General features: G+C 32.5%; 1 protein-coding gene across 3 annotated transcripts in view; it reads left to right on the top strand.

The window, feature by feature from the left end:
• Positions 1-12902, top strand: part of slit2 (slit homolog 2 (Drosophila)) — a 595329-nt gene that overhangs the window by 536893 nt on the left and 45534 nt on the right. For all 3 annotated transcript variants that reach the window (XM_061984403.2, XM_061984402.2, XM_061984404.2), the window contains exons 21-26: positions 993-1061; positions 1188-1259; positions 2576-2647; positions 2739-2810; positions 4308-4471; positions 12194-12318. In XM_061984403.2, the coding sequence (XP_061840387.2) occupies positions 993-1061; positions 1188-1259; positions 2576-2647; positions 2739-2810; positions 4308-4471; positions 12194-12318 (574 nt within the window). The remainder of the gene's footprint in view (positions 1-992; positions 1062-1187; positions 1260-2575; positions 2648-2738; positions 2811-4307; positions 4472-12193; positions 12319-12902) is intronic.

Genomic DNA, 12902 nt, shown 5'->3' with positions numbered 1-12902 from the left:
CTGCTGAGTGGTCCAAAGTCATGTTTTCTGACGAAAGCAAATTTTGCATTTCCTTTGGAAATCGAGGTCCCAGAGTCTGGAGGAAGACAGGAGAGGCACAGTGTAGTGTAAAGTTTCCACCATCAGTGATGGTTTGGGGTGCCATGTCATCTGCTGGTGTCGGTCCACTCTGTTTCCTGAGATCCAGGGTCAACGCAGCCGTCTACCAGCAAGTTTTAGAGCACTTCATGCTTCCTGCTGCTGACCTGCTCTATGGAGATGGAGATTTCAAGTTCCAACAGGACTTGGCGCCTGCACACAGCGCAAAATCTACCCGTGCCTGGTTTACGGACCATGGTATTTCTGTTCTAAATTGGCCCGCCAACTCCCCTGACCTTAGCCCCATAGAAAATCTGTGGGGTATTGTGAAAAGGAAGATGCAGAATGCCAGACCCAAAAACGCAGAAGAGTTGAAGGCCACTATCAGAGCAACCTGGGCTCTCATAACACCTGAGCAGTGCCAGAAACTCATCGACTCCATGCCACGCCGCATTAACGCAGTAATTGAGGCAAAAGGAGCTCCAACCAAGTATTGAGTATTGTACATGCTCATATTTTTCATTTTCATACTTTTCAGTTGGCCAACATTTCTAAAAATCCCTTTTTTGTATTAGCCTTAAGTAATATTCTAATTTTGTGACACACGGAATTTTGGATTTTCATTTGTTGCCACTTCAAATCATCAAAATTAAATGAAATAAACATTTGAATGCATCAGTCTGTGTGCAATGAATAAATATAATGTACAAGTTACACCTTTTGAATGCAATTACTGAAATAAATCAAGTTTTTCAAAATATTCTAATTTACTGGCTTTTACCTGTATGTGTATTGATGACGCCTATTAAAGGTTTATTATGGCTGCTGCTGAAAGATGAAGAATTCCCCCCGCATGATTAAATACTTTCTTTTCTTCCGTCTCGCTCTCTCTCTCTCTCTCTCTCTCCCGTCAGGTATCTGGACGGGAACCACTTCACTCAGGTTCCCGTGGAGCTCTCCCATTACAAACACTTGACGCTCATGTAAGTGTCGGCGCTGTCTGCTTCTGCAGTGGAAACACAACACGGGCGCCAACACTAACCCCGCGCTGGGAACGTGTGTGTTTTCTAATGTGTGTGTGTGTGTGTGTGTGTGTGTTTCCCTTGCAGTGATTTGAGTAACAACCAGATCAGCACCTTGTCCAACCACAGCCTCAGTAACATGTCCGAGCTGCTTACCTTGTGAGTGTCAGTCCCTTTGTGGCATTTAAAGTTAAATATAATTTAATTTAATTAATTTAATAATTCACCATCCACTCTTCCCTCACTCGTGACATATATACTTACATCATGTATATATTACATGTTATTATGAATGTTACTACATGACATATATACTTACATCATGTATATATTACATGTTATTATGAATGTTACTACATGACATATATACTTACATCATGTATATATTACATGTTATTATGAATGTTACTACATGACATATATACTTACATCATGTATATATTACATGTTATTATGAATGTTACTACATGACATATATACTTACATCATGTATATATTACATGTTATTATGAATGTTACTAGATACTACATATATACTTACATCATGTATATATTACATGTTATTATGAATGTTACTAGATACTACATATATACTTACATCATGTACATATTACATGTTATTATAAACGTTACTACATGACATATATACTTACATCATGTATATATTACATGTTATTATGAATGTTACTACATGACATATATACTTACATCATGTATATATTACATGTTATTATGAATGTTACTAGATACTACATATATACTTATATCATGTATATATTACATGTTATGTATGTTACTACATTACATATATACTTACATCATGTATATATTACATGTTATTATGAATGTTACTAGATACTACATATATACTTACATCATTTATATATCACATGTTATTATGAATGTTACTACATGACATATATACTTACATCATGTATATATTACATGTTATTATGAATGTTACTACATGACATATATACTTACATCATGTATATATTACATGTTATTATGTATGTTACTACATTACATATATACTTACATCATGTATATATTACATGTTATTATGAATGTTACTAGATACTACATATATACTTACATCATGTATATATTACATGTTATTATGAATGTTACTAGATACTACATATATACTTACATCATGTATATATTACATGTTATTATGAATGCTACTAGATACTACATATATACTTACATCATGTATGTATTACATGTTATTATGAATGTCACCTCCATTGTCAGCTGACTTTTGCTAGTGTTTATTTACTAATTAGAATGCATAAAAAAAACATTTGTGTTCTTGAGTGAGTGCAGTTCCCCTTTAAAACTTTGTGCAAAACTGGAATGCGCTTTTTATCGCTGCTTTTTTTTGGGTATGGGGGGGGCTTAAAAAAAAAAAAAAAACACCCTTCTCCTGCGTCTCCTTGCCAATGTGTTTTTAAATGTGTGTCCAAACGAAGCATCCTGAGCTACAACCGCCTGCGGTGCATACCGGTGAGGGCGTTCGACGGACTCAAGTCTCTCCGCTTGCTGTGAGTCCGGAGTTCAAGTTCGTTTCAAGCACAAAAACTCAGAAGCAAGTTAATCATTTTGGCCTTTTTTTACTCTTTTTTTACCCCCCAGGTCTCTTCACGGCAACGATATATCGCTGATACCAGAAGGAGCTTTTAAAGACCTGTCATCACTTTCCCACTTGTAAGCAACACACACAAACACACACACACACACACACGTGTGCAGGGGCGAAATAATGCATCATAATCTGGGCCCCCATACACAAGGGCCCCCCATCCCACCCCAAACCCATACACACACACACACACACACACACACACACACACACTGGCTGACGGGTCCGCCAACTTTCGTTGGCCCTTGCAAAAAAGGTGAGAACCAGGTAAACGCTGGGGAGGGGGGGGCGGTGAGTGAAAAAATATTCAGTCCCTGGAGAGGGGGTCCAGACTGAGGCCAAAGAAAAAAACCTCATAGCCATAGCACACCTACTCAGTGTCCTGGGCATGACGTTAAAGTGCATCCGGCAGTGGAGGCTCCTCTATGGGGTCTTGGGGCACTAGGTTAACCCCTTTACTACTGTTACACCAGGTGGCCCTTGGCAAAGGCCTAGTACCTGACTGACCCCTAGCCAGGGATACGGTGAAGACCTCAACGGCGGAGCAGGCGGAAGACGGTAGATTTAAGAACTACCACAACGGCTGCAATGGCGAAGAAGGCTGCAGCAGAAAAGGGTCCCCAGTCGTCTTGGACTCCATGCCACTGGACCCTGACCCGATTCTGTCAAGGATCGTGTGGTGACTGTCTGTGCACATGTCTCCCCACGTTAAACTAAGTCACGCACAGGCATCCTCCATAAAGGGATACACCCCTACCAGGAGGATCGTCATACTCGTTCGAGTGACCGCCGATGACTCAGTGGCCTAGTGGTTAGAGTGTCCGCCCTGAGTTCAAACCCCGGCCGAGTCATACCAAAGACTATAAAAAATGGGAGCCATTACCTCCCTGCTTGGCACTCAGCATCGAGGGTTAGAATTGGGGGTTAAATCACCAAAAATGATTCCCGGGCGCAGCCACCGCTGCTGCTCACTACTCCCCTCACCTCCCAGGGGGTGAACAAGGGGATGGGTCAAATGCATGGGGAAAACATTTCACCACACCTGGTGTGTGTGTGTGTGACAATCATTGGTACTTTAACTTTAACTTTAAACATGTTACATAGAACCAACAAGACTTGCAACAGAGGGGAGGGAGTGGGGGCTACGGAGGCAGGCTCCTGCTGTATAAACGCTGCGCAGCCCTCCATCGCCCTTAAGGGATTCAAGCGTTGAGAGCGTTGGATAGGGGGGTGGGGGTATGTGTGTTTGGGCGTATATTTTTCGTGGATGCATGTGTGTGTGTAAGCCTGCAGCGTGTCCGTGGTGTTCTTGCAGCTGCCGGTCAGTCCAAAGTCAACAACAACAACAACAAGTGTGTGTCCATGAGAGACGCGCTAAACAACTGATTATTGCATGGATTTGGTTGAAACCGGCTTTTCAAAGCAATCAAAAAACCTCAATTAGGTCAAGAATACAGTATATCCATCATTTTTGTTGAGTTTTTCTCTATGTGTTGTTGTGGTGTGTGTGTGTGTGTGTGTGTGTGTGTGTGTGTGTGTGTGTGTGTGTGTGTGTGTGTCAGGGCTCTGGGCGCCAACCCTCTGCACTGTGACTGCCACATGCAGTGGTTGTCCGACTGGGTGAAGAGCGGCTACAAGGAGCCCGGCATCGCCCGCTGTGCCGGGCCGGGCGACATGACCGACAAACTCCTGCTCACCACGCCCTCCAAGAAGTTCACCTGCACAGGTACGCGTGTCTCTTTCCAACTACACACACCTAGGGAGACACTGTGGGACGTCAGAGACAACACTTTAGGGCGCCACATCCTTTTACCTGGCCCTCCCAACGCCTGGAAATGATATGCGTCAACAAAGTAGCTTATATTTTCTTACTACATTTGGACAGAAAACAAATATACACTTGGAAGGCGGTTGACCTGACACATGAAACGTGACAAATTGTGGCAGTAGAGTGTTAAATATCTTAAAATGTGTTTTGTGGTAACTCCAACTTTGCCCACAGCGGGAGTTACTATAAGAGTGGCGCTTTCCATCATTTTCAGCAGACTGCATTACAAAATAATAATACCGCCCCTCCCCCTGTTTTCCTTTTACGCGAGATCCACTGTTTTTCTATTTACAGTGATAAGTTGTAAAAACCACCATACATTTTACAGTAAATTTCAGCCATTTTTTTTTTTTCAGAAAGAAACAGTTTTTTCAATTTACAGTAATTTGTTGTAAAAACCACCATCAATTTTACAATGAAATTCTGCCATTTTTTTCAATTTACTGTAATATGTTGGAAAAATCACCATAAATGTTATCGTAAAATTCTGACATTTTTTTCCTGTGAAAAACATTTTTTCAATTTACCATAACATGTTGTAAAAACCACCATAAATTTTACAGTAAATTTCAGCCATTTTTTCCCATTAAAAAACTTTTTTTTCAATTAATAGTAATTTGTTGTAAAAACATCCTTAAATTTTACAGTAAATTTCAGCCTTTTTTTTTCATAAAAAAACAGTTTTTTCAATTTAATTTTTAATTTGTTGTAAAAACCACCATAAATTTTACAATAAAATTCTGCCATTTTTTCCTGTAAAAAAAAACTATTTTTCTATTTACAGTAATATGTTGTAAAAACCATCATAAATATTACCGTAAATTTCAGCCATTTTTTTCAGAAAAAAACAGTTTTTTAAATTTACAGTAATTTGTTGAAAAAACCTCCATAAATTTTACAGTAAATTTCAGCCATTTTTTTCCCATAAAAAACAGTTTTTTCAATTTACAGTAATTTGTTGTAAAAACATCCATAAATTTTACAGTAAATTTCAACCTTTTTTTTTTCATAAAAAAAACATTTTTTTCAATTTGATTTTTAATTTGTTGTAAAAACCACCATAAATTTTACAATGAAATTCTGCCATTTTTTCCTGTAAAAAAACTGTTTTTCTATTTACAGTAATATGTTGTAAAAACCACCATAAATATTACAGTAAATTTCAGCCATTTTCTTCAGGAAAAAAACATTTTTTTCAATTTACAGTAATTTGTTGTAAAAACCTCCATAAATTTTACAGTAAATTTCCGCCATTTTTTCCCATAAAAAACTGTTTTTTCAATTTACAGTAATTTGTTGTAAAAACATCCATACATTTTACAGTAAATTTCAGCCTTTTTTTTCATAAAAAACAGTTTTTTCAATTTAATTTTTAATTTGTTGTAAAAACCACCATAAATTTTACAATTAAATTCTGCCATGTTTTCCTGTAAAAAAAACTGTTTTTCTATTTACAGTAATGTGTTGTAAAAAACACCATAAATATTACAGTAAATTTCAGCCATTTTTTTCCAGAAAAAAACATGTTTTTCAATTTACAGTAATTTGTTGTAAAAACTTCCATAAATTTTACAGTAAATTTCAGCCATTTTTTTTCAATTTACAGTAATTTGTTGTAAAAACCTCCATAAATTTTACAGTAAATTTCAGCCATTTTTCCCATAAAAAAACAGTTTTTTCAATTTACAGTAATTTGTTGTAAAAACCTCCATAAATTTTACAGTAAATTTCAGCCATTTCTTCCCATAAAAAACAGTTTTTTCAATTTACAGTAATTTGTTGTAAAAACATAATGATAAATGATAAATGGGTTGTACTTGTATAGCGCTTTTCTACCTTCAAGGTACTCAAAGCGCTTTGACACTACTTCCACATTTACCCATTCACACACGCAGTAAATTTCAGCCTTTTTTTTTTCATAAAAAAACAGTTTTTTCAATTTGATTTTTAATTTGTTGTAAAAACCACCATAAATTTTACAGTAAATTTCAGCCATTTTTTTCAATTTACAGTAATTTGTTGTAAAAACCTCCATAAATTTTACAGTAAATTTCAGCCATTTTTTCCCATAAAAAACTGTTTTTTCAATTTACAGTAATTTGTTGTAAAAACATCCATACATTTTACAGTAAATATCAGCCTTTTTTTTTTCATAAAAAAACATTTTTTCAATTAAATTTTTTATTTGCTGTAAAAACCACCATAAATTTTACAATGAAATTCTGCCATTTTTTCCTGTAAAAAAACAGTTTTTCTATTTACAGTAATATGTTGTAAAAACCACCATAAATATTACAGTAAATTTCAGCCATTTTTTTCAGAAAAAAACATTTTTTTCAATTTACAGTAATTTGTTGTAAAAACCATCATAAATTTTACAGTAAATGTCAGCCATTTTTTCCCATAAAAAACTGTTTTTTCCATTTACAGTCATTTGTTGTAAAAACATCCATACATTTTACAGTAAATATCAGCCTTTTTTTTTTCATAAAAAAACATTTTTTTCAATTAAATTTTTAATTTGCTGTAAAAACCACCATACATTTTACAATGCAATTCGGCCATTTTTTCCTGTAAAAAACGGGTTTTCTATTTACAGTAATATGTTGTAAAAACCACCATAAATATTACAGTAAATTTCAGCCATTTTTTTTCAGAAATTTTTTTTTTTTTCAATATACAGTAATTTGTTGTAAAAACCTCCATAAATTTGACAGTAAATTTCAGCCATTTTTTCCCATAAAAAAAACTGTTTTTTCAATTTACAGTAATTTGTTGCAAAAACATCCATAAATTTTACAGTAAATTTCAGCCCTTTTTTTTCATAAAAAACATTTTTTTCAATTTGATTTTTAATTTGTTGTAAAAACCACCATACATTTTACAATGAAATTCTGCCATTTTTTCCTGTAAAAAAATGTTTTTCTATTTACAGTGATATGTTGTAAAAACCACCATAAATTTTACAGTAAAAATCTGCCATTTTCTTCCTGTGAAAAACATTTTTTCAATTTACCATAACATGTTGTAAAAACCACCATCAATTTTACAGTAAATTTCAGCCATTTTTTCCCATAAAAAAACAGTTTTTTCAATTTACAGTAATTTGTTGTAAAAACATCCATAAATTTCACAGTAAATTTCAGCTTTTTTTTGTTCATAAAAAAAACAGTTTTTTCAATTTAATTTTTAATTTGTTGTAAAACCACCATAAATTTTGCAACGAAATTCTGCCATTTTTTCCCTGTAAAAAACAGTTTTTTTCAATTTACAGTAACATGTTGTAAAAACCTCCATAAATATTACAGTAAATTTCAGCCATTTTTTTTTCAGAAATTTTTTTTTTTTCAATTTACAGTAATTTGTTGTAAAAACCTCCATAAATTTTACAGTAAATTTCAGCCTTTTTTTTTTTCATAAAGAAAAAAAATTTTCAATTTAATTTCTAATTTGTTGTAAAAACCACCATAAATTTTACAATGAAATTCTGTCATTTTTTCCTGTAAAAAAACTGTTTTTCTATTTACAGTAATATGTTGTAAAAACCACCATAAATATTACAGTAAATTTCAGCCTTTTTTTTCATTAAAAAAACAGTTTTTTCAATTTAATTTTTAATTTGTTGTAAAAACCACCATCAATTTTACAATGAAATTCTGCCATTTGTTTCAATTTACTGTAATATGTTGGAAAAATCACCATAAATGTTATAGTAAAATTCTGAAGTTTTTTTTCTGTAAAAAAAACTGTTTTTCCAATTTACAGTAATTTGTTGTAAAAACATCCATACATTTTACAGTAAATTTCAGCCATTTTTTCCCATTAAAAAAATGTTTTTTCAATTTACAGTAATTTGTTGTAAAAACCTCCATAAATTTTACAATGAAATTCTGCCATTTTTTCCTGTAAAAAACAGTTTTTCTATTTACAGTAATCTGTTGTAAAAACCACCATAAATATTACAGTAAATTTCAGCCATTTTTTTTTTCAGAAAAAAATATTTTTTTCAATATACAGTAATTTGTTGTAAAAACCTCCATAAATTTTACAGTTAATTTCAGCCATTTTTTCCCATTAAATTTTTTTTTTTTTTCAATTTACAGTAATTTGTTGTAAAAACATCCTTACATTTTACAGTAAATTTCAGCCTTTTTTTTCCCATAAAAAAAACATTTTTTTCAATTTAATTTTTAATTTGTTGTAAAAACCACCATACATTTTACAATTGAATTCTGCCATTTTTTCCTGTAAAAAAACTGTTTTTCTATTTACAGTAAAATGTTGTAAAAACCACCATAAATATTACAGTAAATTTCAGCCATTTTTTTTTTCAGAAAAAACCCGTTTTTTCAATTTACAGTAATTTGTTGTAAAAACCACCATCAATTTTACAATGAAATTCTGCCATTTTTTTCAATTTACTGTAATATGTTGGAAAAAATCACCATAAATGTTATAGTAAAATTCTGACATTTTTTTCCTGTAAAAAAACTGTTTTTCCAATTTACAGTAATTTGTTGTAAAAACATCCATACATTTTACAGTAAATTTCAGCCATTTTTTCCCATAAAAATATATTTTTTTTCAATTTACAGTAATTTGTTGTAAAAACCTCCATAAATTTTACAATGAAATTCGGCCATTTTTTCCTGTAAAAAACAGTTTTTCTATTTACAGTAATCTGTTGTAAAAACCACCATAAATATTACAGTAAATTTCAGCCATTTTTTTTTCAGAAAAAAATATTTTTTTCAATATACAGTAATTTGTTGTAAAAACCTCCATACATTTTACAGTTAATTTCAGCCATTTTTTCCCATTAAAATTTTTTTTTTTCAATTTACAGTAATTTGTTGTAAAAACATCCTTACATTTTACAGTAAATTTCAGCCTTTTTTTTCCCATAAAAAAACATTTTTTTCAATTTAATTTTTAATTTGTTGTAAAAACCACCATCAATTTTACAATTGAATTCTGCCATTTTTTCCTGTAAAAAAACAGTTTTTCTATTTACAGTAAAATGTTGTAAAAACCACCATAAATATTACAGTAAATTTCAGCCATTTTTTTTTTCAGAAAGAAACAGTTTTTTCAATTTACAGTAATTTATTGTAAAAACCACCATCAATTTTACAATGAAATTCTGCCATTTTTTTCAATTTACTGTAATATGTTGGAAAAATCACCATAAATGTTATAGTAAAATTCTGACGTTTTTTTTCTGTAAAAAAACCGTTTTTCCAATTTACAGTAATTTGTTGTAAAAACATCCATACATTTTACAGTAAATTTCAGCCATTTTTTCCCATAAAAATATTTTTTTTTCAATTTACAGTAATTTGTTGTAAAAACCTCCATAAATTTTACAATGAAATTCGGCCATTTTTTCCTGTAAAAAAACAGTTTTTCTATTTACAGTAATCTGTTGTAAAAACCACCATAAATATTACAGTAAATTTCAGCCATTTTTTTTCCAGAAAAAAATATTTTTTTCAATATACAGTAATTTGTTGTAAAAACCTCCATAAATTTTACAGTAAATTTCAGCCATTTTTTCCCATAAAAAAAACTGTTTTTTCAATTTACAGTAATTTGTTGCAAAAACATCCATAAATTTTACAGTAAATTTCAGCCCTTTTTTTTCATAAAAAAACATTTTTTTCAATTTGATTTTTAATTTGTTGTAAAAACCACCATACATTTTACAATGAAATTCTGCCATTTTTTCCTGTAAAAAAATGTTTTTCTATTTACAGTGATATGTTGTAAAAACCACCATCAATTTTACAGTAAAAATCTGCCATTTTCTTCCTGTGAAAAACATTTTTTCAATTTACCATAACATGTTGTAAAAACCACCATCAATTTTACAGTAAATTTCAGCCATTTTTTCCCATTAAAAAACAGTTTTTTCAATTTACAGTAATTTGTTGTAAAAACATCCATAAATTTCACAGTAAATTTCAGCCTTTTTTTGTTCATAAAAAAAACAGTTTTTTCAATTTAATTTTTAATTTGTTGTAAAACCACCATAAATTTTGCAATGAAATTCTGCCATTTTTTCCCTGTAAAAAACAGTTTTTTTCAATTTACAGTAACGTGTTGTAAAAACCTCCATAAATATTACAGTAAATTTCAGCCATTTTTTTTTCAGAAATTTTTTTTTTTTTCAATTTACAGTAATTTGTTGTAAAAACCTCCATAAATTTTACAGTAAATTTCAGCCTTTTTTTTTTTTCATAAAGAAAAAAATTTTTCAATTTAATTTTTAATTTGTTGTAAAAACCACCATAAATTTTACAATGAAATTCTGTCATTTTTTCCTGTAAAAAAACTGTTTTTCTATTTACCGTAATATGTTGTAAAAACCACCATAAATATTACAGTAAATTTCAGCCTTTTTTTTCCATTAAAAAAACAGTTTTTTCAATTTAATTTTTAATTTGTTGTAAAAACCACCATCAATTTTACAATGAAATTCTGTCATTTTTTTCAATTTACTGTAATATGTTGGAAAAATCACCATAAATGTTATAGTAAAATTCTGACGTTTTTTTTCTGTAAAAAAAACTGTTTTTCCAATTTACAGTAATTTGTTGTAAAAACATCCATACATTTTACAGTAAATTTCAGGCCTTTTTTTTCCCATTAAAAAAATGTTTTTTCAATTTACAGTAATTTGTTGTAAAAACCTCCATAAATTTTACAATGAAATTCTGCCATTTATTTCCTATAAAAAACAGTTTTTCCGTTTACAAGTACTATGTTGTAAAAACCACCATAAATTTTACACTAAAATTATGCAATTTTTCCCCGTATAAAACAGTTTTTTCAATTTACCGTAATATTTTGTAAAAACCAAACATTTCTATTGACTTTATTGACTTTATTGTTGCTTGTGACCAGTGTGTATTTCTGCCTATTCACCCAGCAGGCACCAGACATTGAAACAATGTTGACAACTTGTTGGATTATGTCCTGATGTTGAGCAACTCAAACATAACGTTGAAACAACATGCTTTTTGACAACGTTTAATCAATGTTGTGTTCTCACGTTGATTTGACCATTGAAATTTGGTCATTTTCCCAACCAACAACGTGAATCCAACGTTGGACATCAACGTTGTCTCACTTTACAAACACAACTAATTTGCAACGTTGTTTCAAAGTCAGTTTTAAAGGACATGTACGTATAATCAATGTGTGGTGGTGTCAACTACTCCTGAATGTCAACACTAACCTTTCTCTGCATCCCTCTGGACAATGATCACATGACTGAATCCTATCCTTTAACCTAATCTAACTGTAGAAGTCCCGGGGCCGTGTGGTTTTCTGGTGCCAGGTAAAGTAGCCCATCACGTATCCCCCCCCCCACCCTCACCCCCACCCCAGTGCCTTTACTTGACCCCGCCCACTTGTCCCTGGTTTTATCGAATCGGACCCGCTCTTCTTCCCTTTTCACTCCCCTCGTTTGGACCCTGGTTGTGCATTGTTGCTACACGCAAAAAGTCGGTTCCGTGTGTGTGTGTGTGTGTGTGTGTGTGTGTGTGTGTGTGTGTGTGTGTGTCTGGGACTAGAAGGATGCAAGCTGATGGTGTGTGATGTGTTTGTGTCGGACAGGCCCGGTGGAGCTGAGCATCCAGGCCAAATGTGAGCCCTGCCTGTCCAACCCTTGCAAGAACGACGGCACGTGCTTCAACGACCCCGTGCACTACTACCGCTGCACTTGCCCCTACGGCTTTAAGGTACACGCCCTGGTTGCCAATCAGGATGCTTGATATGCCAGCCCTGTTCATTGTTTTGCTTTCTGCCAATACTTGCTTTATCTGTTGTAGTGGTTTATTCTGTTAATACATTTTTACCTGCACTTTGCCTGCCGCCTCTGCATCCTGGGGTCAAGCCCAATCTCTGTTACATTCCGCTGTAGCGGTTTATTTGATCTTGTCAGTAATATTGATGATTGGGAGTATGTTGGAGACAGAGTTGGGATTTACGGATCTTTGAGGGGTTCTTTTTAAAAAGCCATTCAAAAAAACTAGTTTGTTATAATATTTCCTATTTTTACTTGTTTTTTTTATCAGGGAAACATTCACTGATGGCAGATATAAGATGACTTGGACCAGAATAATTCCAACGTGCACTTGGTCCTACCAATATATACTCAGGGTGTACAAGTGAAATGATTCACATCCAAATCGCAATTTTGCAAATAAATTCTTTTTAATATTTTTTCTTAATCTATTTCCAGAAAAAAAGGATATATGTGTGTCTGTATTATGTATGTACAGTATATATGTATGTAGGTATATATGTATGTAGGTTTATATGT

The sequence above is a fragment of the Nerophis lumbriciformis genome, linkage group LG25 (genome assembly GCF_033978685.3).
Source record: "Nerophis lumbriciformis linkage group LG25, RoL_Nlum_v2.1, whole genome shotgun sequence".
In the NCBI taxonomy this organism is placed as follows: Eukaryota; Metazoa; Chordata; class Actinopteri; order Syngnathiformes; family Syngnathidae; genus Nerophis; species Nerophis lumbriciformis.
The sequence above is the reverse complement of the archived record's forward strand: the minus strand, read 5'-3'. Positions and strand labels throughout refer to the sequence as shown.